General features: G+C 36.8%; 1 protein-coding gene across 1 annotated transcript in view; it reads right to left on the bottom strand.

Annotated features, from left to right (window-relative positions):
• LOC141315382 (rho guanine nucleotide exchange factor TIAM2-like) overlaps nucleotides 1–26384 on the bottom strand; it is a gene marked incomplete at its 3' end in the record, with an annotated part of 38870 nt that extends 12486 nt beyond the window's left edge. Inside the window, exons 1-3 of the mRNA XM_073832710.1 lie at nucleotides 26139–26384; nucleotides 3659–3746; nucleotides 1726–2833 (exon numbers count right to left, since the gene is read on the bottom strand). Coding sequence (XP_073688811.1) covers nucleotides 1726–2826 — 1101 coding nt within the window. The remainder of the gene's footprint in view (nucleotides 1–1725; nucleotides 2834–3658; nucleotides 3747–26138) is intronic.
• Nucleotides 26385–26592: the final 208 nt, after the last annotated feature.

Below are 26592 nucleotides of genomic sequence, written 5' to 3' on the forward strand. Positions count from 1 at the left end.
TTATTACATTATGTCTATAAAAGTAAAACGATACAAAAAGTAAATACTATTACTTTAAAAGATACATTACATTTCATGGCTGCACTCTCTGTTTCAAAAAAAGGACTGTTTAAAATGTCTTTGGTTTAAAAAAAAAAGTCTTCTGATGTGACGAGAAGAAATCTTACAACACAGCCACTTTAAATTGCTGATTAAAAACAACTAGGCTGTATCATATCATATTACAAGTCTAAAGTGAATAATACCAGAGTAATGTCGGTTTGTAAAACCTTCCAGAGACATTGACTACACTAAAATATCAAAAAGCTATTCCACTCTTTTCCATTAAATGCAGCATAAAAGCCAAACATCAGGAATGCCTCACTGCTGATGGTTAAAAATTTCCACACACATGAAATCACAAAAATACAATGAAGAAAACTTTGAAAGACATTCACAATTAGCTACTAAAACTTAGATGTAAACCAAGAGCAGGAATAATAATGATATATAGCCTCCACTTATTTTATAAGATGAGGTACTCATCATTGGTTTTCCTCCAATGCAATCTTTAATTAATCGACTTCTTGTCTTCTTTAACACCACAAAATTTATCCCAAGCTTTCTTTTTGTACCCACCAACACTGCCTTTGTGATATACATTGTACTGTCATCTTCAGAGCATTAAACCTAAACACTTTTTTGCATTTTCGGCTCCAGTGTATTCTGATTTTCATATCGTAGAGCCCCATGGGTTCCTTGTCTAATTGAACTGGCATTGTGTAGACTTAAATATTTTGCCCTACATGTGCTCCTGGCAAAGCAAAAGTGCCTGCAGTGGCACATGGCACAAGTAACAACAGTCAATAAGCCATCGGATGGATGCCTGCACTCACCAGTCAAGCACTGACTATAGGGCATGTGGCTAAAAATTACAAGAAAAACTTTTTGTGAAAATGTGAGTGGTGATATAAGAAAATTTGTTTGCTAATTGGCAGTTCGGCTCAAGTCCGATGTTTTCATAGACAGGTTGGTTCTCTCATAAGGTGACAGGATTTCTAAAACGGAAAACAGGGACATTTCCTATTTTATTTATTCCTATTAGGCTTATTATTTAGCATTTTAGGTTCATTTTCAGCACAAAGTATGTGCTTTCTGCAGATGTTTTTTTGTTGCAAGTCTAATTGATTTGTTTCTTCTTCTTTTTAGATATAAAAATGTGCTACAGTTAAAATGTGTGTGGGAATTACTACACTGTGATGGCAGAACTATCAGAAACATTTGAAATTTTGTGTATAACAATTCTGCATGCTTTTCAAGCCTTGATATCTTGTACATACAAACATTATTATACTAACATGAATAGTTAGTATGTGACTACCTTAAAACCAATGACAGTGTCTCTTTTGTAACTTTTGTAACTTATTTTCACTTACATAGCCCATTCAGTAAGGATGAGCAGTGAGGTGAAAGGAAAAAATAGATGCTGTTAGCTAATCATAACAGCGCTCGTTTACTGACGCAAGTCTTAAACAAGATACTGTTTTTTTTGCAACCCCCAACACTAAGAGTGAGCAACAGTAATTGCAATGCTTGCCTCAACAAGCACCGCTACAAAATAAGATTGAATTTAAAAAGGAACTGTAGACAGGGATTGGCATTGGTTTCAAATCTAATGACATCATCCAACTTTCTAAATAAAATAAAATGGAATGAGAATCAAATGAAAACAACCAAACACCTTACCTGAAACTTGCTTTTTTTCCTGGTCAAACTTCCAGTCCAGTCACTAATACGCCTAAATCTGTTCCTGATGGACACTTTCTTTCCATTGTTGTCTAGAAAAGCCTTTGGTTTCCGGCAAGGTAAGGTGAAGGAGGAATATTGCTTTTCCTCTGGGCTTCCCTCTGAACCAGTGTCCTCCATCACGGATACAAAGGAGGATCTGTGCTTTAAATGGCTGTCATTTGAAAACTGCAGATCCTTAACTGTGGGGAAGGTGGCAGCAATTCTGGGATCCCTGTAGAGGTCAGCTGTAGTAATGGTAGGCAACTGCTCAGCAAGAAAACCCACTTTTGTTGAAATACTTCGTCTTTGGGTGTTGGGGGATCCATTGTCGGAATCGTTAAATTCGACACCGGTCCCCCAAGGCAAGTCGTACAAGGAGCCATCTGAGCTCAGAGAGCTACCTTTACTGCTCTTGAAGCTGGAAACTACCTGTGGAGCTCCAAAATTGGCTGATGGTGTTGCACCAGATAAACTAGAATTGGACTCTAAGGTGGGGGAAAACTTGAGGAGCTGAACTGGTCCAGTACAATCATCCAAAATAAGGGCGCTGTTGGAACTGTTGTTGAATTCTACTCGTACAATACCATCTTTCTTTATAACAACCCTGGGGCTACTCTGATCCTCAATTTCCTCAAGCCTGCAACTTCTCTCTAGTGTTTTAATGGTGTTAATAGCATAATCATTACAAGGTTTCCTTTTCTCCTGGTGACTACCATACAAGCAGCCATTTTCAGAAGGCAACATTAAGCAGCCACCAGGCAACAAGTCCTCAGAAACCCCATTCCACTGACTACTGGCACCACTCTTCAGTTTATGGGTGATGTAGTCATATTGGCGGGACATAAAGGTGCGGTTGCCCTTTGATAGGGAGGAGCCATGGCCTATGTTTCTGGACTTCAACCCAGAGTACCCTGAAGCAGCATTCCATAAGCCTAGAGGTGATAAAATGTCTTCTTTGGCAGAGTGGCTCTTGAAAGAATAGGGTTTCTGTCTACCAGGGATTATAAAACTATTGCTTCTAGAGCCCTGGACGCTATACTGGCTCTCAGAGTTTCCCATCCCAGATCTAGAAGAGCAAGAACACAATTCTGTTACTGACACGCAACATTTTCCCTATGAAGACAATTTAGCAATTTAGATCTCTGAGTAAAATCTATAGTAATTCTTTTAAATCAGAGGTCTTCAACATTGCTCCTTGAGAGATACAGTTCTGCAGACTTCAGCTCTAACCCCAGTCAAACACACCTGAATCAGCTAATCAAGGTGTTCGGGGTTACTCGATAATTACAGGCAGGTGTGTTGGTGCAGGGTTGGAAGTGAAGTCTGCAGAAAGAAGGCCCTCCAGGAACAGGGTTGGAGACCCCTGCTTTAAACATTGCACTTCCCTATTGAAAAAACAGCATATGCTGGTTAGGTAGGTTTTGTTCCTGGGATGCTGGTTTTACATGGTTTATGCTGGTCCTTAGCTGGTCATGTTGATGGTCAAAGACCAGCATAAACCAACAAAGGACCAACATAAACCAGCTAAGGACCAGATTAAACCAGCTAAGGACCAGAATAAACTAGCATCCCAGCATCAAAACCTACGTAACCAGCATATGCTGATTTTAACAGGGTTATGGACTTTGATTGCTGCGTATTTTGATTTTTATTTAGTTATGCGCTTAGTTAAGAGTCTGCAACAAGTGACTGAGATTTTTCACTAAAGCACATGGTAGCGTTTTTTAAACACAGGATGAGATGTAAATATCCTTTATGTGCGAACACTAACCAATCAAGTACCTTGTTCTTAACATTACAGGCACTTTGATGTTACAGGATGGAACTGCAGTTATGGGAGGCAGGTATGTTATCAGTTACAAAAGTGATATACAGTAGTGTACAGACTTACCAATGCAGTTAGGCCAGTTATGGTCTTGTTGTCTGCATAGTCACCATTCTGTCGCTCTGTTTCAGTTCAAAGCTCTGCTTTATTGTCACTGTAGGACAAAGAAAAAAAAAACATACTGGTCTTAGAAAGGAATTATTCACATGCATTAGTTTTAAAGGGCAAAAAATCTTCACAGTACAGCAAAAATATCAAATCAACAGATTCCAAAATCTGAGGAAATGCAGTTAACATTCTACAGGAGCTGCTAATATCTCCACATCCTCTTGAAACTTTCTACTTTTTTACCCGAGGTGAGTTTTTACATTACATTTTGCTCTGACAGTTGGGAATGTTTTCCAAAACAGATTTGACTTCATTCGCTATTTATTTTTCGACACACAAATTCCACAGAGTTTTTTGGTCTGCACTGCTAAAAAAGCTTTGAGCTGGAAACTAAATAAAGCTGTGGTCAGAACTTTCTCCCAGTACTATGCACAGGACCATACTACACATCTTAACTGTTCTCTCCCAGTCTGTAAACCCCAAAATGAAAATTCAGTTATTTACTCCCTTTAATGTCATTCTAAACCTATATGAATTTAATTCGGTGGAACACAAAAATATATGTTAAAGAATGCTGGTAACCAAACAGTTTTAGTGCGAAAAAAAATCTAAATAACTTACGTTATAATAACTAAATATAAACTAAATAACACATCACATATCCAAGAACACTTTTAACCAAGCCAAGAGATGTCGTAACATAATTAAGAGAGGTTAAATCCTCATTAGCTTTAGCAGAAGGAGAGACCAAATGATTTCATCAGGTGATTTCCAGAGATCACTGGAGAATTACAGATAGAGCTCAGGGTACAACACTGCAAGGTGGAAGGTTTTTTTTTTTTTTTTTTTTTTGAGAAACATGTATACTACCATTTAAAAGTTTAGGGTTGGATTTTTTGATTGCTTGTTTCGGAGGAAATTAATACTTTTATTCAGGAGGAATGTATCAAACTGATCAAAACTGGTAATAAAGTCTTTTATATTGTTACACAATTCTATTTCACATATTCTCTTGAACATCATTAAAAAAGGTATTAAGTTTTCACAAAAATATGAAGCAGCACAACTGGCTTCAACTGTGACAATAATAAAAAAATGTTTCTTGAGCACTAAATCAGCATATTAGAATGAACTCTGAAGGATCATATGACACTGAACACTGGAGTGATGACTGGTGAACATTTTAAAATATATTACAAATAAAAAACAGTTATTTAATTATATTTTTAATTTTTTTTTTTTTTGAAGTTACACTTTACTATAACATTCCCTATCACTAATATATTCATCTAACTCAGTACACTAACCTAGAAACAAACCTTTGTTGTCATTTGTGAAGTTTATTTATTTAATTTCCCTTTTAAGGTAAAAACATCAAATCATGTTTTATACCAAAATGTGTGTAAGGTCAGATTGCAAGAAGGAAATCACTGCTCGCTGACCGAAATCAAGTGCTTCGCTGACCATTTAAAGTTTGCCAAAGGCCATGTGGCAGATGCCATAAGGCAGAGGACTATAGGAAGAATGTTCTATGGTCTCATGAGACCAGAAATCTTCTTGGTTTTAAGTGAGAAGCGTTACATTTGGATAAAACAACATACACAACATACTGCGTACAATAATAGGCATCTAATTCCAACTGTAAAGCACAGTTGGTTGGAAGTTGGTAAGTCTAGTGATGAGCACTTTTCCACCAAAAAAATCCAAGCTTTTGATTCAAAGATAGCCTGAGAAAGCAAAACAAGTGATGTATTATAAATGCTAAGGTACAGATCGAAGGCCGGAATTAAGAGGACATCTGTCTTTACCTAAATCTCCCCTCTTTGACCTCCCAATTCACTGCTTAACATCGGTGCCAATTAGAGTGTTTGCTACAAAACAGCTCAGGAATAAAAAAGCTTATTGCATTAACACAGACTGAAATAATAAAAAAAAGTTTGAGCCTAACGGATAAGCCTGTTGCAGTAAGGCAATTGTGAATTAAAATGATCATTTTACTTTTAAACAATGTAACAATTAGGTTTTCAATTAGGTGGTTACATTAAAAAAAATCAAGTAGAAACAGTAAGCAGACACGTAAATTACAGCATTTCAGTGACTGAATGTGGTTTACAATCAATTACAAAGATCGTTAAAAACTTAAGGTGTTTACAGAACTTTACATGCCAAAGATTCATGCAAGAAACTACACAACCTTGAAAACACAGTTGAGGGAACAATCTCCAATGACAATTTAGCATCAAAAGCATGGCCCTGCAAAAGGCATATCCTTTACATGCAGAACATAACAGAACCCTAATGAAGCCTCCAAACCCCCCCCCCTAATAATAAAGAGAATTCTTTATTATTAGACATGCAGCCCCCAGTTCACTTTCTCCCTCGTCATATTACCATCCCCATGACTTGACAGCAGCAGCTGAGAACAGTGTTTAGATACAGGCATAGCATTTCACTTTTGTCCTCAGGGGGGCAAAACAGGGGCCCTGTCTAAAACAACATACAGTGGGTTCACATTATGTTGTTATTTGCAGTATTATGGCTCTGCTACCTGTCATTACAACATGATACCGGATGACAAGAGCTTGTTACAGATTGTTTAAAAACAGCCAAAAATCAGTGAAATCTCACTTTAATACAATTTTTAAAAAAAATATATGTTTTTGCAGGTTCTGTTTGACCCTATGAATCACCTGTAGTTCACACCAGGATTGCCAGGTCCATGTTTTTTATTAGCAGCAGTGCCTCTTTTATCCAATAATCACAAAGAGCTTTATGCTGTTACTTCTGCAAAGTATTTTATCACAAAGTTAAACAATAAATGCCATGTTGATGCGGCTAAATGTAGAGGGACAGCTTGCTGTAGCCACCGCAGTTTCAGTGGCAGAGTGAAACAAGAGTCATCTCTTCCACGTTTAGGCTGTGTGTCAAAGCATTTTTAGCCAGCTGAAAATGGCAGGCGCTCCTCTCAAACCGCCTAGCTCTGAGCATGTGAGAGCACTTGGGAACAACAGAGCTTTTAGTAGTAATGTGGCAGACACATCACAAACTAAATAATTCTCCAAGCATTATTTTTTCATATCAATATTGAGGGTAGTCCAGGAACTCATCTGATACAGACATGTATACCTAGAGAGTAGCAATATTAACTTCTTCATCATTGTTCAGTTGTAGTAGTAGGATATTATGATTGGTTGGTGTGGTATTTGTCCTGCTCCTCCTCCACTGTAATTGGACAGCAGAATAAAAAGTGACTGTGACGAGCGTTAATTTACCCAAAGTTGAAGTTGATTTCTTGGTGTCAAAAAAAACAAAAAAAACAGACAGTTTGCACCTTGTCATGCAGTTTTTAAAATATGCAACACCTTCCATTACAGCGTATTCCATCAGCTTAGTGAAGTGTAAAATATGTGTAATATATGAAAGGAAAGCATCCACATAAAGCGTTTTGCTGTAGGGAAGGAGGAAATATATTGCAAACACTTTCTTGACCTAAAAAACTATAAAAAAAAAATAAAAATAAATAAAACACGAATGTGTCGACATCTCCCGCTAACATTTTGTAATACTCTTGAGGTTTTTAATACTTTATCTAACATCTACTCAAAGTATTCCATTTATTGAGTTGTGAATAGATGCTTATGTTTTAATGTAACCACAGGGAAATACATTTTTTATTCAATAACGTCTTGTAAACTTGGTTTATTTGCATTGCTGGGTTATCAATTTACATATAAACTGGTAAATGGGTTATTTTAATAAGCTTATTTTCAGTAGTTATCAGTATAACAGTATGCAAGTAAACATGCTCTAAATAAAGGATAAACATTAAAAAGGGATAAAATAAAGACTTCACCTTCAATGAAAAGTACATTAAGTGAAAGAAGAAAAGGAGTAAAACCACAGAAATACCATGTCTACAGTATCCAAAACCCCAAGAAGTTTCATTAGCGCTATAGGTTAATAACTAGAAGAATAACAAAGTGCAGTTGCACTATAAACCAGTGTATTTATGATTATAATACATTAAAATTATATGATAACAAATACGCAATAGCACGCAGCATGTTTTTGTGACACCGGAAGCCCTGCACATTCAACTTACAAACAGTCGCACCTACACTTACGTAAGAAATAATGTGGGCAGCAGATATATTACTCTTCATGTTTTATATTATATTACGGCCCAAATAAATGAGTGATCAGACTGGGTTCTTCTAATCTTTGAATTGAACTGACGTGAGCTGAATCTGAACTGAGTGATCACTAAATCAACAATGAAATGATTTTCTCCTACATTATAAACACTATTTTCCTGTTTAATGCTCTAAAGCTGCTTTGACACAATCTGTATTGTATAAAGCGCTATATAAATAAAGGTTACTTGACTTACTCTCAGTACAGATTGATTGTCCAAGCATTAGATATTTGACCATACATCTCTGTACTCAAGTCATCCCTGTCAGATGTCAACTGATGGAATATTTCAACACCATAACACAAATATTGACACTGTGATCATCACGAAAAAAGCACTTTTTCCATCTCATTAATCTTACAGACATACTGACAACTCAATCTGAACACACTGACCAGAGTTCAATCAATCACAGACCTATCCTTTGCAGAAGTCTTTGGTTTAAAATGAACTGTAGGCAAAGGAAGTTTTGACGAACAGTAAATGATTCAGACAGCAGTAAAATAAAGTTATTCAACAACAACCGAAAGTCACTAAGCCTACACCTGCAGCTGTTTTTTTCCCACTTAATCCAGTTAGAGGCAACAAAGGCAAGGATGAAAAAGACAGACAAAAACACCTTTCCCTTACCTTTGTGGAAAAGCTTTAATCTATAATGCTTTGAAAAGCAAGACGAATTCAGTCTGTCTGATCTCAACCTCAGCTCCATAGAAAGACAAACTTAAACAAGACAAAATGACTCACACAAAACCACACGCACACACGTGGAAACTCCCTCCCAGGCTGTGAGTGACTCCTGCTCTGGACAGCACTGCTTCAGCATGAGCGGAAAATTTGATGTCTCGTGCAGCATTCAAGCCAGTGTTTCTTGTTTTTAGGTAGCATAAACTCTTTAAGAAGTCCACCTGAAGTCACATCTTTCATGTTCTTTAGACAAAGCTGAGGATAGAAGCTGAACCTCCTGCAGTTTTCATTAGGGGTTTAGCACCAAGCGAATATTACCATGTCTCAGTGCTATCTGACCCTGCATAGCACCATCACCCCCACACTGAGGGGCAGTTTCCAGCCCGCCTGAAAGACAAGGACAGGAGGAAGGGCAGATAGAAAAGTGGGGGAAGGACGGGTAAAAGAGGAGGGGTTAAAGCAGGATTCATTTTCAACTCCATGGGGAACCAAATCCCAAAATCTGATTACAGTGGGTTGGATGTCAGTATACATTTTTTTTTAGATATAACCTTATCAGTAATCATCAATTCCAACCTGCTTTCTTTACATGTAAAACTATTTTCTTTATTTAACATTGTGGAACTTAAGCAATCAATCTCTCTTAGGTTTGACCACACTTGATATTGAAGGAGGGGAAATTAGAAAATTCCATCGAGTTTTTAATGTGAACAGTGCCATCCAGCATGATGCTGGAAAAACAAGTGACAAAGTGTAGCGTCTCTTGTAAACCATCAAAAAGAGCACTCCTCAAGCCTCTTTAGAGTTGTATTCTGATTCAAAATTAAAGATCATAAATTTTATTTTATAAAGATAAACATCCAATGGATGATCCTAATTAGTAGATCAATTTTTAAATTATTTCATGCAGTGACTGGTAATTAGTTCAACAGGGAAAGAGCACAATGAGTAAAGAGGATCAGGGTGACAATAAGAGTAGCTATTGTGAATGTTTAAAGGAGCTGGTGCTTTTAAAATCGGAATGTCTTTGTGGGGATTAGGGACACAAGGTCATACATATTCTAAAGGCATGATCCTGCTAATTACACTCAGAACAATACACTTTGGCCTTTACTTGGCTGTGCACAAAGCTAATTAACAGCATCTGTCGGTGCAATCAAAAGTGCACTAGCTAACATTAAAGAGAGCAGAAACTCACAAATAGTCTTCTGCAGCACTGTATGAGAAGTTTCACTTCCATGGGTTTTATTTAGCTTTAGTTTGGCAAACACAAGCTTCATGGATCAATTTATTTCGTTAGCTTCAGCATATGGAACCTTAATGGAACAAAAAGAGAGTGAACGGTGTAGACAGCCATCCTGAACACAATTAATGGTAACAGACAAAACAAAATGTTAATACATATAATTTATCTACAACTCATACTGTTTATACCAGAATTACACTAAAACTATAACAAAGATTAGCATAAAACACGTTTTCAATGTGTTAAGGCCTAATAGGTAATCATGTAATCATTTAAGGCCTATAAAGTCTTATACATTTTCATTTTTAGGTCAATAAAGTGTAAACTTGGATGACAATCGCAGAGGGCTTTTTGGTGCCATTTGAGACAGGGTTATACTTAATGCTTTTACACAATAAATGTTAAAGAAAATGTCTAAACTTACTGTTTCATGCTCCCATCCACTCTCTCAAAAAAGTGCCAAAATTTTACTTTTAAGGTTGTTGGGGTACTATGGGGACAACGTATAGTGCAGTCAGCTGCTTCATATTAACAGCTTATGTATCTCAATATTTCACAATATTGAAAACTCCACAATTATACAGTGTATACATTAGTATGGTAAGCCTAACCCTTTCCTTTTAAACTGAGCAACATGTCTAATTTCATTCATGTCTCATTTTATTCAATCAATCAAAAATAAAAGTTTTTGACTTTACAACCAGATGGAATTTAAGTTTGTCTTTTCATTAAATGTTAAGCCTTAATTATGTATAATGTATAAAAGGCTTGCCTCAGTATACAGTCATACCGGTACAAGGGACATTATGAAACGTAAAAACCACAGTTTCTGAACAACTCCAATGAAGAATTTGCAACCAATACGCTGAAATTCAGATGTGTTTTACTAACATATGAAAGTTACACATGCAGCTTTAGCAGAATTACATTTAATTGACAAGAACAACTGTGTGAAGTGTAGGAATTTTGTGGGGTAGCACAACATACAGTGGGTCATGTTGAGTGTGTAAAATATTACTACAGTGAACTAAACACCAAAGCAGTATCAGTCTAGCCGCATTTAGAAGTCAATATCATTTTTAGAATGACTGAATGTTTGGCTCCCTAAAAATTATGACATCTGTTTGACATTCCATTCAAGTGTATTCAAGACTGGCACTAGGTTTCCTTTTCCAGGTTCTTTGCTTCAATCAACTTGTATTCTTGTCAGTCTGTGTAGTTCATGACAGCCGTCAGACAGACACTGGGGATCAGCAGAGACAAATCACACTCTTCACTTGAGTCTCTTGCTGGAATTTGCTCTTTAAAGACCTCAATGTCAGCAGTGACCCCAAGAGCTATCATGTAGTTCCAGTAAGTCACTGACAAAAAAAATAAAGCAAAATGACAATGGTTGTAAACATCAGTCTGTGTCAGGCCACATCAATAAACCTCTGGTGTATCTGTTTTGATTGTTCAAGTCAGTTTGTAATAGAGTGAAGATGAACTATGAGTAAACAGAATTAAAAGGATATGGAAAGCTAACATTCTTGCTAATTAATCAATCTGCAAGACATTTCGGCCTCAAGAGACAAACAGAGTATAAGAAACAACGAGTGCCACAAAGGCAAATTTATTACAGATGTGTGTGCACCAAAAGCAGAATCAGTAATGGTTAAGAGCTGGTTCAGAAGACCAAATACTGACAAATGAAGAAGGAAGAGAAAAGAACATGCATGAATATGAAATCAACCATCTTTTGAAATTAAATGGGTGTAAAAATTTGTGCACACAGCCCTTGCCCGCTGCAATCTATCTCCACTGACACGCACACTACACATGGAGGGAACCTAAATCATATTATCTAAACCACTAAATTGAATAAGGTTGACCCGACTTGCTCTGTGTCCTTTGCCGAGCAATCTGTCACCTCAAGGTGCTAGAGTCCAATGAAATCAATATTGAGTCTGATGTGGTCTGGGTGCTGGGCGATTTTGCCAGTGTCTTAGATGATTTTTCAGTCAATTCCCAGCCGTAAGGCTCATTTACATAATCAGCGGGGAATCAGAGGGAGTCACTGAGCATGAATACAGGAGCATTAAAGGGATACTTCATCCAAAAATTAAAATATTCACCCTCATGTTCTTCCAAACCCAAAAGACTTTGGTTAACATTCACACAAATTAAGATATTTTAATAAAAACCTAAAGTTTTTGTCTAGATAAAGTCCAGCAAACCCATGTTTAGAAGATCCAAAAAGGACATAAAAAAGGAATGTAAAATGAATTCAAAAATTAACCCAAGTCTTGTGAAAAGATATGATTGGTTTACACGGTGAACAGATTTAATATATAGTCATTTACTCACATAAAAACACATACATAGAGCACATCGCATATGGTAAACATGGAACCTCCTGTGTTTGTTACGCATGTTTTGATAACACAAACCTTATTGCATATTTGAACTTCAGTGTTTTCCATATGTGATGTGCTCTATGTATGCATGTCAATCATTACTTAGATGATGCAAATTAAAAAAAAAAATATATATATATATATATATATATATGCGTTTCATGTAAAGCAAACGTATCTCTTTACAAGATGTGAATTAAACCGCTTGATCCAAATGGATTTTTTTTTTTTAAAGATTTTGGATTTTTAAAGAGGATTTATTACCGTTTTGTATTTTCATCATTTTGGTTACATGTACCTTCAGTGAAGAGACAGAAATCATAATCTTAATTAAATAAATTTGGTTCTTCTGTGTTTTGAAGATTAACCAATTATTATGGGTTGGAATGACACCAGGGTGAGTGAATGATGACAGAATTTTCAATTTTGGGCAAACTATCAATTTAACATCTGCAATTAAACTCAGCAGTGCACCAATGCCCTCCTCACTTTTTAAAATGCCTTAATTTGCCATTGATTCTGTCATCCCTCTACCATACTTAATGTAAGAACCATAAAACCGGTTAAAACATGGACAGGGAGCAGTTAAGCATAGCACTTAGCAGAAATAATGTGTTTACAAACAAAACAGGCATTGCGTTTTGTTTCTGAACATTGTTTACACTTAAACTTTTTTTATTTTAAGTAAGTCAGACACAAAGCAGGACTCACCTTGAAATCATCACAGAATACTTTTCATTCATAGTTTGATATTGCCTAAAGGTTTAGTTTATAGCACTTAGAAACATGCTGTTATTTATTGACTGAATGTGTAGCCCTTTTCATTCAGAAATTCTGGAAAAGTATCAGAAAACTTCCAGTAACTGTTCTGGAATCGCGTGATTTCACTCGTTCTCAATGGACAAAAGTAGGGTCTGATACCAGGATCGAATTTTCCAGCATTCCAACTGAGTGATTCATTGTCTTTCTTTGAGAGCACAGGCACCCAAGTGTCTGAAAGATCAGGCTTTGTACCAAGTCCAAGATATTTTTGTGCTGTCAAATTGTCCTTTTCACACACAAAAAACATTAAAGACTGTAATTTCTTGTATTTTACAATCTATCCCAGCTTCAAGTGTCTGAAAGATCAGGCTTTGTACCAAGTCCAAGATATTTTTGTGCTGTCAAATTGTCCTTTTCACACACAAAAAACATTAAAGACTGTAATTTCTTGTATTTTACAATCTATCCCAGCTTACTGGGATATGTGCGAACTCTAAGCTATATTCATTGGCCAACAACATTGTAACAGGAGTGGCTCTGAGACTTTTTTAAAAACTTTTTTTAAACATTCAAAAACATTTGTTTGAGTCTTCTGACATGCCACCTTGTAGCTTAACCAGTGCTTTGAAGTGAAACTACTTGTTTTTTTGTTTTTTTTTCAAACAATGGAGAAAAGAAACATTGTTAACAGTTGCACTTGTGTTTGATAACAACTGTGCAACGAAAACAACGTGTATTTGAATTTGGTTTAAAACATTTAAAATGACTGTATCCACATTTACAAAAACAAACACACAACAAGAGCAGCAATGAAGACTCCCAGTAACGTGACCTTCTAACCTGGAGCCCAAAAGGTTAGGTGTTATACTAACACTGCAAGATAATGGCATGCCACGGCCTCATCACTAAAGGCAGCTTGCTGTGCTTGTAAATATTCTTTAGGGCTTTCTTCTTTCAGTTCAGTCTTTCATGCACCTTTGAAACATCTGCCAGTCTGAATTTGTAATTCAGTTCAGTACAACAGCCATAACATTTCACTAGAGGCAAGGCTAATATATATATATATATATAAAAAAAAATCTACTGTCATGATACCTTCTTAATAAGAATCTCAGAGCCAGATCAGATATGAATCTTGGACTGCAAAGGATATTCCTCAAAGGATAAAGATTACCATTAAAGGTCCCATATTGTACACATTTCTGGAGGTTTATTTTAGTTGTTGATGTCCTTAAGAATATATATTTGCGGTATAAGTGCCAAAATCCATCTCAATATATTTTTACAGCTCCTTTTTAGGAGCTCTGTCAAAAACAGGTCGATTTTGGCCCATCTAATTAATATTCATGAGCCTCTCTTCTGATTGGCCTGTTGTTTTCTGAGTGACGCACAGCCAGGCCAACCACAGGTAACTACGTCATGTATGCTGTAAGCGAGCTCAGAGCAATAGAGAGAGCCTAGCTTGCTGATACTCAACAGGATATTTCAGAATGATCATTAATGTTTTTTCTTTTTCAAACACCTGTAGTGCCTGCACTCAAAAAAATAAGTCATTGGATGAACTCAATTTAATTGAGGGCAGGATTTCCATCCAATAAATATGTGTGACCCCAACTCATAAAAAACAAATTCATGCAATAAAATGTAATTGAGTTGGGCCAACTCAATTTGATCAAATATAGTTTCAATGAAATTGATACGCTTATGAAGTAATTATTTTATGCTTGTTGAACTCAATCTAAAACATTTAACTGGAAAACAAATAACTAGGCAGAAATTCTTCTACACTCAAAAAATGATACATTGGATTTACTTAACTTTAGGCATTAACCAACTTATTAGGCATTAGCCATAAGATGGCTTTGTTACATCCATGGCATGCCCAAAGTAGTTGTTTATTTTATTATTAAAACAACTTTAACTTATGTTATCAGGTCCTCAACCCAAGCACATGCTCTATGCATTCACCACAATGGTAACCCCCAAAAACACTACCATACCAGAAACTGTTTTAAATACAAACATAAAAGAACATTAAACATTAACAAGTCTCCCAATTTTATCATTTTATTAAAAAAATGCATAAAATAAAATTTTATTTCAACATTTACTCTCCTTATCCAGCCGTGTGCAAAGCATGATGGGAAGGGGAAATCCACTTCCTAGTTACACAAGTAAAATAATTTATCTACTCTCAACTCTACTTAATTGAAATACGTTCTTTCAAAATGAAAATATTGAGTTGAACCAAAACGAAACTGTTTCAAATCAGTTTAACACAATGCAATTGTTTAAATGGGAAACCTAACACAATGGTGTTAAATGAAAAATATTTTTTTAAATTAACTCTACAGTGTGGTAGAATCATTTTTTTGAGTATGGAGCCCATCAGACATGAAATAACTAGTTATTTTCCTTAAATGACTTCTCCCCCATGATTAACACCTAAGTGCTATGAGCCAGACCTCTGGTCACTATCCAACTCATCCCCCCACCATCAAGATAAGACTCTTACAGAAATGCAAATACACTTTCCTTATTCAGACATACAGTCCCACATACAGTTATATAGAAATGTACACATATCAATGTGTTACCTTTTCTTATATTGTTGTTTCTGTTATGTATGTCGGCCTCAAACATTAATCCGTAATAGGTGAATTATTGCGCATGCTAAGACTCTCACATTTAGAATCACTCAGTCAAACGAGAAGATACATAGATCATGTTTGGTGTCTATGAGCAGCATTTATTATTCCCTAAATGTTAATGTTTGTGGCATCTTAATAACTCCTTGCTTTATATGTATTATTGAACTTTTGAAAGTTTTGTGGCCAAACAACCAATCAGCTTCCACATGCGAAACACCATTTTGAGAGACAAAGACTTTCAATCTTCCCTCCAAAACTCAGATCAACCGGATTGGACAAGGTCCAACTGTGGGCGTGAACGACCTACAGGTTTATAAACCTTCCCTCATCTCTCTCTCATTCTCTTGCCTTCTGGACTCAAAGACACGTCACCCGCACCTCCCCCCAGATCCATGGCTCACCTAGCATTGGAGATGATGAGGCCTGCAATACTCTCAAGGAACTGGAAAGGACTTTCTGAACTGAACACATACGGAACCAATGCACAACAACAACAAGCTTGCAAGTATCCGTCCTTTCTACAAACGTAGATAGCTGCGTTTAAGGCGTTTTATAAAAGAAACGATTTCAGGATGTTCAGAACCGTTTCATTCCTGTCCCTTTGCAAACTCACTTTCTGTCTCTCTCTCTCTTACTCTCTCTCTTACTCTCTCTCTCTCACGCGTTCTCTGTCTATTTGTGTTTTATGTACGTTTGTCTATGTGCGATCGTTTGTAAGTAGAATAGTTTAATAAACAACCATATATTCACATATAATGATTCTCTGTGCTGAATGCTTACATTACAAAAGTCACTTAAACTGTGTCGATCTCATATTGCTACCTTAAGCCCTATTCTGTTCAATTGTTTTAACTCCGTTCTGATTAGTAAAATACGTTGCCGTGACGACGGGCCAACGTCAGAGTAATGGGTATCACTGAACAATTTGCTGGACAAAGAAACCAGTCGATATCATTATTACTGTTACTGATCAGAAACTGGAAATTGCGTATATTTAATGACGATTATTATACACGATTTCCCGTGAGTTAAACTACTTTCGCTGACTGAAATGTATGTTTTAAATAACTCATTTCATCCTATTCATTGGTCATAAGACCTGGTGGAGTTTTGCAGTGTATATGTGATGAGAGAAACAGTCTCATGCATATACACACATATATTGATCATCTTAAATTCTTTGAGCTAACCAAAATTCTCTACACACCGAATGCAGTAAGCTACATAACTGTTGCTTCAGTAAAGCCCCTTTCACAATGCGCGCTGATTCTGGAAAATTACGGGAACGAGCGCTGTGTGAACAAAAGCCAGAACCATAAAGGCAGTGTTGTAGTGATGATGCACGTTATCATGCGACTCTTCACAACGAAAAAATATGTGCAAAGTGGAATGAAGCAGCGACCAGGCAGAGCCAGCTCTGCACTATCAGCACTGAAGCACAGTTTGTTCAGGTTAGTTTAGGTTTAGTGAATCGTACGCGTTGCATTACATCTCACATCCAAGTGTCACATGTCTTTATGGGTTGTGTGTAAAGCACGCACAGATTCCGGAAAACAACTGTGAATGAAACAAATTAAACAACTCCGGAACAAATCATGGGACACATTATCCGTGTATTTACCGGAATCGCTGAGTGAAAGAGGCTGAAGTTGACTGCCACTGGTCTCTTATATTAACGTTGTTCTGAAGCCTGTGCAATGATGTAGTTTCCTGACATCCATGGACTGAACAGCGTTTTCTCGACTTGTTTTCGTGTTGTTGTTGCTCAACAATGGAATGGATGCGTTGTTGTCTGGGTTTGACAAAAGGAGGGTGGGACAGTGGTTGGTGTTCGGGGTGGTGACTGAAGGCGGTGACTGAGTAGATCGGACGTCACATCTTTACGGAAGTCACAGCGTCTCGTGAAAAGAAACAGCTACTTTAAGCAGGCTGTGTGCAGTTTACTGTGGATTGACTGCTTTGAAACTCATATGGTAGTTACATAGCCCCTAGACCTCAGTTATCATGAAAAAAGCCAGGAAATTTCGATTTTGACAATATGGGACCTTTAACAAATGTTGTTTAGTCAATTCTAGGGCCTAAAGTATGTCTGAGGAACTGCCTTCTGATGTTTATAGTGTCTTATCTTTGTTTATATTGAAGATCTTGTTAATGGAGATACAATCTGGAGAGTGGAGCACTGTTTATTTCTTTTCCTTTTTTTTTCTTCATTTAGCTTGATCAAAAAACAAACATGATTTGACAGTTGAGATTTAATTTACACAAAGGTGTTGGTGGTGTAAGACTTGAACAGCAAAACAAAACTCCAGCAAATATTGAATAATTATAAGCAAGATACTACTTAGAAATAAGGCACAATATAGAAGTGTCCTCAAAAAGCAGACATTTAAGCCCTTTCTGCTTTGTGCGAGCTAAAAAGTGTCACATTAGAAGCTGCAGATGATATAATTATCTTTAAAACAGTAGCAGAAACACAGTGAACAGCGAAATAGATTTATATTTTTCTTAAAACACTGCAGAAAATTACAATATAGCAAATCTAAATATATTTATTCATCTTACATATATGACATGTTTTTTTTTCATTATTAATAAGTATGTTAAGACCATTTTATAATAAACAGTTATAACTGAAAAAAATATTTTGTAGATGGCATAGAACAGACTGATATCTGAAAATGTGATTTTACCTTTTAACATTCATTTACAATTGGGCTCAACTGATGAAATATTTAAAACATTGTCAATAGAAGAATTTACAGACACCACTGATTTGGCTTTCGGGCCCAATGTCCTCAAATATCCTCATCTTTGATGACTACTTTGACTGTTTAGAATTTTTTTCTTTGTTCACCTAGAGTATAATATATATTTGTTATAAGGGTATTGTTGTGTACTGATACAAAGACTATCAGGCTTAAAACCTGTGCTGCAAAATTAGGCCGATTCAGAATGCAAACACATCCAGACTGTGAAGCACTCTGAGTCAGCAAGCTATAAATGACTGCAGATCAAAGCCAAATTGTGGGAGCCGGGACAGGTTTCACACCAGAGAGACTTGGGGCCATGGAATTAACAGAGAAACACAGAGAGAGGGAGCTGTGAATATCACAAATCGTGAATATACATGCACTACAATATAGCGTCCATCACCACAAAAAAACAACAACAAAAAAAACAATAATTTTTGCTATATAAACCCATACGCCCTGTTCCAAAACCTTACTGCCTTCTAAAGAATGTCAAAGGTAACAAATGCAGATAGTGAGACGCAAATAGTGCTCTTCATTGTGCCACACACAATACTACATACAAGCATACAATATAAATAACATACAAATAATAGGTGATCCAAATGTTTATAGATAAGCCTATGATGTCTTAAAATACTCTCTACTGTAGGTGAGCAGCTCACTTAGTATTGGAGAAGCACTGGGAGTGCCATAATTTCTCATGGTCATTTATCTTCCTCCTGCAGGACAGGACATCTGAGATGAAGCAGCAGTGATGCTGTTCTTCACAGGAACTAAGCAGACAAACAGATGCCTGAGTGCTGAGAGGTTAGAGCAGGTCAAGCTGTTCATTCACAGAGAAGACGAGAAAGAATTTGCTCCATGTACCATTTGTTCACGCTTGGACAGGAGGCAGAGACGAGCTTCACCCGAAGGAGCAGAATGACCTGCTTTGACTAGAAAAGGTGACCCTCCTCTGCTTTCCAGCCTCTTATCCTCACTCATGAGAAAGAGTGCGTTCCCCTCAAGGTGAAAGGGACACGATAGGCTTTGCTGAGAGGAGCACCAGTGATCTGCTGTATATGTCTGCAGAATATGTGGCACCCTGATATTTTGAGTGCGGAAAGAGCTTCTACTGACTAATTTATGCATGTTAATGTGCGTCATTTTTTTTTTTTTTTTTGCTAAATGCAATTTGAGCAGAATTGAAGTAGGGGGTCCTGTGGTGAACCGCCAAAAACAGACTAGGGGGATCAGAAACAGCTTGTTAATGACATTCACAATTGGAAATAATCATAAAACGCCTCTGAAACACAAATGGCAGATACGTTTGCAAATGCTGCATCGTCACCTGCTCACAGCCATGGAAATGGGAAAACATCCAGTCGTTCAAGCAGTTTTTTTAACAGAAACATTTCCAGAGAGGCACAAGTCTCCACGTGCCACTAGACCACATGGTTTACACAGGACAAATAAATCTTTCATTCTGAAAATTACTGAAAGTTTCCTGTCAGGAGCCACATGGAGGTGACTCAAGAATGGAAAAAAAAAGTTACAAACCATTATAAAGCATAATATAATAAAACTTACTTGAAAGAAAAAGAGTATGTGAAGATGACGGTTAAACGGATGTCTTCTTAAACTTAGGGGTGCACCGATCCGATATTAGGATCGGATATCAGCCCCGATATTGAAAAAATAGCTGGACCGGGGATCGGAAAAATTAACAGATCCACGGGCCGATCCATTTTTTTTCCTCCTTTTTTTCCCCCTTTTTTTTCTTCCTCCGTCGCAGCCAGTGACTGTAAATATAGGTTGCAGCGTCGCAGCAGATCCTACGTCATTCATTAGCAGCACGTGTGTCGCATGCTGGAACAGTTGGAGCATAAGCAACATGGAGCTGGCCAAAGAGTCGGCTGTGTGGAGATACTTCATTTATAATGATACTTCTTACTTCTTTAGTAGTATCTTTAGAGATACTTCTTTATAATGTTTGGTAACTTGTTTGATTACTATTGTATGTTTGACCAATACACTTTTGTTTCTACTACTACATTTTAGTTATTTAAATTTATTTTAAGAAGTTTGATTACATTCTATTTTCAATTTGAATGCACAATTGTTCTTTAAATAACAAATAAATAAGTATTCGATACATTACATCTGTTTTGTCTTAGTTAGGAAAGTAATGTTTAGTTAGGAAAGTTTGGTGCCTTTAGTTTCTTCTACATGGTGGAAGGAAGTTATAAGGTGGAAGGTATGCAGTTTATTATTAATTCAACAATGGTATCGGATCGGTATTGGGTATCGACAGATATACAAAGCCCAGGCATCGGTATCGGGACTGAAAAACTCGGATCGGTGCATCCCTACTTAAACTGCTTCCAGCCAGATAACAGGCAGATTATTTGTTACTATACAGGGTGTGTTTGGCACAACACTGTTCTAATTAAAGAACATGGAAGGTGGACTGGGGAATGAACTGATTAACAAAACTCAAGTCTTTTGGAAACTCTCTATTACACTCAGACTTTATTAGTTCCGATCCTTTACAAACAAGCTCTAACAAAACCACTAAGTCATATTTATAAGGGGTGAAGCACATGCACAGATATAGGGCAGCAACACATGGTGGCAGTAGATACAGCGATACCCACAACCCCCTCACATTTTTGTCCAAAATGGCCCATCTGGAGAGTGCAACAAAAGGCTTGTTGAGTTTGAGGAATGGTGGGATAGCGATGACCCATAGAATCTAATCCCTTAGGGCAAATCACACACTTACACCCAGTCCTGAACAAGAGGAATTACAATCAACACTGCTTTAGCAGCTGGAGGAGGGGAGAATTCTACTGAACACTGAAGGTTTATCTCTCTGTATAACCTGTGCATCTAAGACTTTGTTATCCTGGCATGTCTTAAGGCCGTAGAGGCTGAGCTGACATGGATTAGAAGAAAGCTTTTCAAATGACAAGTGAATGTCGGCCTTCCAGGAATAGCCACAAACATACACCATGCGCTTTCACAGTCACATTTACATTAGGTCCTCACCAAAGTTGCAGCACATATATATATAATTTTTTCGTATTTTAAGCTTCACAAATTTATTTTGACATTTTTTTTTGGACATTCAAAATTTTTCCATTGCTATAGTTATTTGTTATCAGGAGTGCTTCAGCTTCAAGCTGGTATCATCACATTCTCCAAATTTCATTATCAACCTGATACCGAGGTACTGGTAGTTTTTATGATTCTAGTCCTCTAAAAGAGCAACATTTAAGAAATACCTGAATAAATGAAACACCTGAATACCTGAATAAATGAAATATATATATAAAAATGAAATAAACTGGGATAACTTGTAAAAAAACGTGTGAAAACATTTGCAGTAGAAAGTATATGTTCCTGCACAGCTTCAGAAAAAAAAATAAAATAAAGTCACTGACTGTTCTACCTTTCTTATCTATTTAATAAGTGAAGCCCCAGATAAATGCTTGGTTACATAATTATTATGAGTAACTATCAGCATTCAGGAAACGTGGTTTCACATTTGATGGCAAAGTTGGATCAGATGCAAGCAGGAGAGCAGCTTGTCAGTACTTTTGAAACTCCTTGGTCACTGCCCGAGTGCACGAGAGTTTGATCTGACTGCCTTTGTTATTTTTAAACATAACAGAAGTTGGGTTGCTGTGACTATTAAGTCTGCCTGCTGAGAGTTGCGCCTGCATTGTGTCACATTGTCCCTTTTGCTGAGTCTCTTGACACAGCACACAAGCAATCAAAGAAAAATTGTATTTATGTAATCACACAAATCTAGCTTTTGGCAACTTAATGTCTTCATTCCTTGTGCCAGTAGATAGAAAGATAAAAATGTTTAGTTCCGTGAGACTATAACCCTGTTTCCACATGGTATTAAGACGCATTTCCAGCGAACTGGGATTCCTTATCCTTTTCATTCGTTACCTTTCCCTCCCGCTCACAAGCTACACAAAAAGGGTTCATTCATTCAACACTATTTGTCCACCGGACTCAGTGCTCCCAAGAAAGTTATGTAGAGTGTATAGAAATACGAGAGGAGTGTTGCAGCGAAATCGAAAAACAAGTGGTCGCAGAAGATGCATTTGAAACATGGAATAATACCAGGTGGAAACGGTAATGGCCACTGATGAGCAGATTACTGAAAACACAATTTAATACCAGGGTGAAACAGGGTCTACAATCTAAATGTGCTTTGAGGAAAATTCTTCTTCTCTCAAAGGTGTTTTTAAGTCTACCTAAAACCTGGCCCACTAAGACATTCAGGCCAAATAAGTCCTGGCGTAGAGAGACCTTTTCCTCCAGTCGATTACAGCTGACTATCAGGTGAGCTGTACTGAAAGGTTTCTGAAGCCTGCAGTCAGTCAAGGCTACAAATTGTTGGTTGAAGGGTGGATGAATAATCAATAGAGTAAAAATGGAGATGAGAAGAGAAAAGAAAAGGAAAAAAAGACAGCACCCATTTGCAATTCCACAACGATTTTGAAACACTTAGAGGCTGCACAAGAGCTCCGATATCATGAAGGTTGAGGTGCATGATCAATGAGGTTACTGTGATATAAAAGCTGTCAATATAGTTTGATTTAGAGAAACAACAAGGAAAAGGATTGAAAGGGATGAATCTCTGGCTTGTGTCATTACTTCACACATCCATCACTGAAAACAATAGAGGCTGTCTTAGAAATGCAGCACTTTATTTCAGAGCTTCCTGACTCAGCTGTGTTTACTCTTATGATTACTGTTAAAAGAACGGCTGCCGGACCCAATGTCAGCTGGATGCACCCTCCTTCTCTCACAAACACACACGCACCTGATATGCACTGTGTTAGAATAAAAAAAGGCACATGCTCAAAATGGGTAAGAAATGTTTTTTAGTTTTTTTTTTTTCCCTCCATATAATTAAAGTCAGTGGGCACCAAACTGACCAAAGTGGGCATTCAAAATGTCTTTGTTTTTGTTCTGCAGAAGAAATGTCATGCAGGTTTGTAATGACATGAGGGTCAGTAAAAAACAGAATTTCATTTTTTGATGAACTCTCCCTTTAACAAAGCTACTTCTGCAAACGTCACACTACCAACCTGTGCTCAGTGACATTAGTACTCGCAATAACTCTCTAACAACTCATTCAGCTCTCCCTGACCGTTGATCTTCATTATTTTTATAAATCATGCGGCAACTCCGAAGATGTGACATGAAAGAGAATAATTCAGTTTGACAGCAGTATTAGTAATACTAAAGCTCTCAATTTGTCACCAATTACGACCTGGGCATGAACAGGCCATATGTTCAGCTAGGTTAGTCTCTCTCTGGCGAATCATGAACAGTTGGAATTTGTATAGGGATTTGTGACTCAACAAGCCATCATCTTTTTTCGAGATGATGTCAGTGGACAGTCTATAGCAGCAGGGGAAAAAAAATTATGTTTATTGTTAGTCAAACGTGTGTGATTCGGCAGTCCTTGGACAGCCTGGAAAGATGGTTAGGAAAAAAAAAAAGTTGACTGGCCGCTAGACAGTGGCTCACTGCCTCCAGGACACATTCAACACCCGTCTTACCTCACCTTCTTTTTATAGCCAGCTCTAAACACAGCCAGCCACGTGCACAGAGGCTGCTCTTGTGCAATTACTTCTGAACCGAATATAATCTCCAGAAGACAGAAACACATCATCAAATTGACCAAGATTAACTGTTAATAGTCAAAACTTAAAAGACTTAAGTGTCACAGAAAGACAAAAGCCTTCTCATTTTAACAGGCTTGAAAAACAACATTCTACAAGAAGTGATATACAGTTAGTGAACATTAATAGGATTTGAAAAGGAATTCATAATGACTGTCCCACAAAATCTACCTAGACAGTAAGAGACACACATTCTCACTGTACAATAGACAATTTACAGCACACACCACCTTATATGGGGAAAACATGTAAAGGGTGGACATGATATATGGTTTTCCAAAGAGTGGTTTGCTTCACAGAATTAGGGCCAGGAACTTTGAGGGCAAGTTGTAAAAATAGGTTTGTAATGTTCCTTGTGGCAATGAATTAAAGTAGTGTTTTAAAACAGCAGCTCAAGACGTGTAGCATTGAAGACCACATCCATCAACTCCACAACTTATAGCTATAGCATTTTAGGTATAGCATGATCCAAATATCGCATGAAAACTATACCAACACTAGAAAAAAGGTGATACTTCTCCAATTTAGTTCAGTAAGGCCTCAAATTATATATTAGACCACAATAACCCCTCACACTCTGTTGAGATTATAAACCATTATTTTACACTAGCAAAGAAAGAGTAAAGACTACAATTAGTAAAAGCCTCTGTGAGCAAGAGTAACATTTCTCTAATTATATTAGCTTTTGGAAATCAAAAATTATTTTCATTAATTAATTCTGCCACCCTTAGAAGTGCAGACGTCAAAGCAGACATCAATCATGACAAGAGAACTTCCTGTTGCCAAATGGCATGCCTGGACCTTCCTTCTGCAGTCAGCTTGTATTACTCTGTTGCTGACACTCAACAGGCTTCAATAAATAAGCCCTTTTGTCATGGTGGTATTCTTCTCAAAATCATTACTACACCCTACCACTAGATCTCTCCATTTAAAGGTTTACTTTAATGATGCCATCACCATGTAAGACTGACTGTCCACTTTTCATGCAATCAAAAAGTCACATTTCTCGCTTCACAAATGAGTAAAACAAGGCAGACTAGTTAATTAATGAACAAATATAAAGAATTTACATTATGACCTATATAACCTAACCTAAAGAGTGTATGATTAAAACACATTTGCCATCCAGTTCTTTCTCTTTTACACATTCTTTTCTTCGTTGGAAAGCCAAATTTAAATTGCAATTTGAATAAGCAGTTTGCGTATTATTTGCTTGAGAACAGAAGTAGGTCATTTAGTATTTTCCTTTCATAGTTTATTAAATCAGTTTATTTTCACATACAGTAGACAATATATTATAAAAAAAAAATTGTCAACGTCATCATTATTTCCTTGAGAGGGTCAATTTAGTCTGTTCTTCTACAGAGCATTGAAGACAAATGTATTAACTATTTTCAGCTACCAAACAATCAGACAATAAGTTTTTTTTGGTAGTTTTTAAGTTTATTCTTTTTTTTATTATTAAAATTAGATTTTAATTACCTCTGACAATTAAAAATTCATTATTATTTTATTATTTATTATTTTCGAAAAGGTGCAGACATCAACTTTACGTTTTTGCTTTTTAGATCATATTGCAGGCGACTGATTTAATTTTTAAATAAAGCAAACTTTCTTATAAACGACAAAAGTATTTGCAAACATGTAAGTTGTTTTATAATTTTTTTTTCAACCTGACAAAAACTAATTAATCAGGTGTTAAAAATATAAAAGGTTTGTGTGTGTGTGTGTGTGTGTGTGTGTGTGTGTGTGTGTGTGTGTGTGTGTGTGTGTGTGTGTGTGTGTGTTTATATAAAAAAATAATTTTAGACAATATCTAACTTGGGCATTTTATAATAAACACGTAAGCATGTAAACAAAGCATACAATACAGAACACAATTTCGTTTAATGCTACACTGAACTGAAAAGAAAAGACCAAATCTATTTGTAGTTTCCCCTATTAAACCAAAATACCCTATTAACCCCGCTAGAGATAAAGTCATATTAAACACAATGACCACTAAAACCCTACTGAGATTAAATACCGCAAACAAAAACACAGATAACTTTTACTTACCAGATATTAAAAACCAGCGACAGGACGGGGTATTAAATAGCCGCTTCTATGTGTTATTTTGTAGCGCACATTCATTTGAATCAACGGTTTTTCAAGGACAAAGTTTTAATCCAGTTCTCTTCTCTAAAGATTGAGCCCCCAAACTCTGACTCCTCAACTCTCTCACTACGCTGCGTGAACAGATTGCCACGCCCCTAAAGTTAATAGACAGTAAAGTCCACCAATCAGATTGAAGCCGTCGCAAACCTAATTAGATTATGTGCAGCGAAAAACCAATCCTCTTTCAGGAGCAGTGGAGTTCACCATGTTTATCAGAGTAAGGCGTGTTTGGTTGCTGGGTTACATTATTTAAATAGCTTTTTTGGTGACAGGCCTCTACTCTTAAATAGGACCCTTTGTTTGGACCTGTAGGTTTGTGGCATCACAGTGGTGTTTCTAAATTCTTTTTCAGTTA

Source organism: Garra rufa, unplaced genomic scaffold, assembly GCF_049309525.1.
Source record: "Garra rufa unplaced genomic scaffold, GarRuf1.0 hap1_unplaced_027, whole genome shotgun sequence".
Classification (NCBI taxonomy): Eukaryota; Metazoa; Chordata; class Actinopteri; order Cypriniformes; family Cyprinidae; genus Garra; species Garra rufa.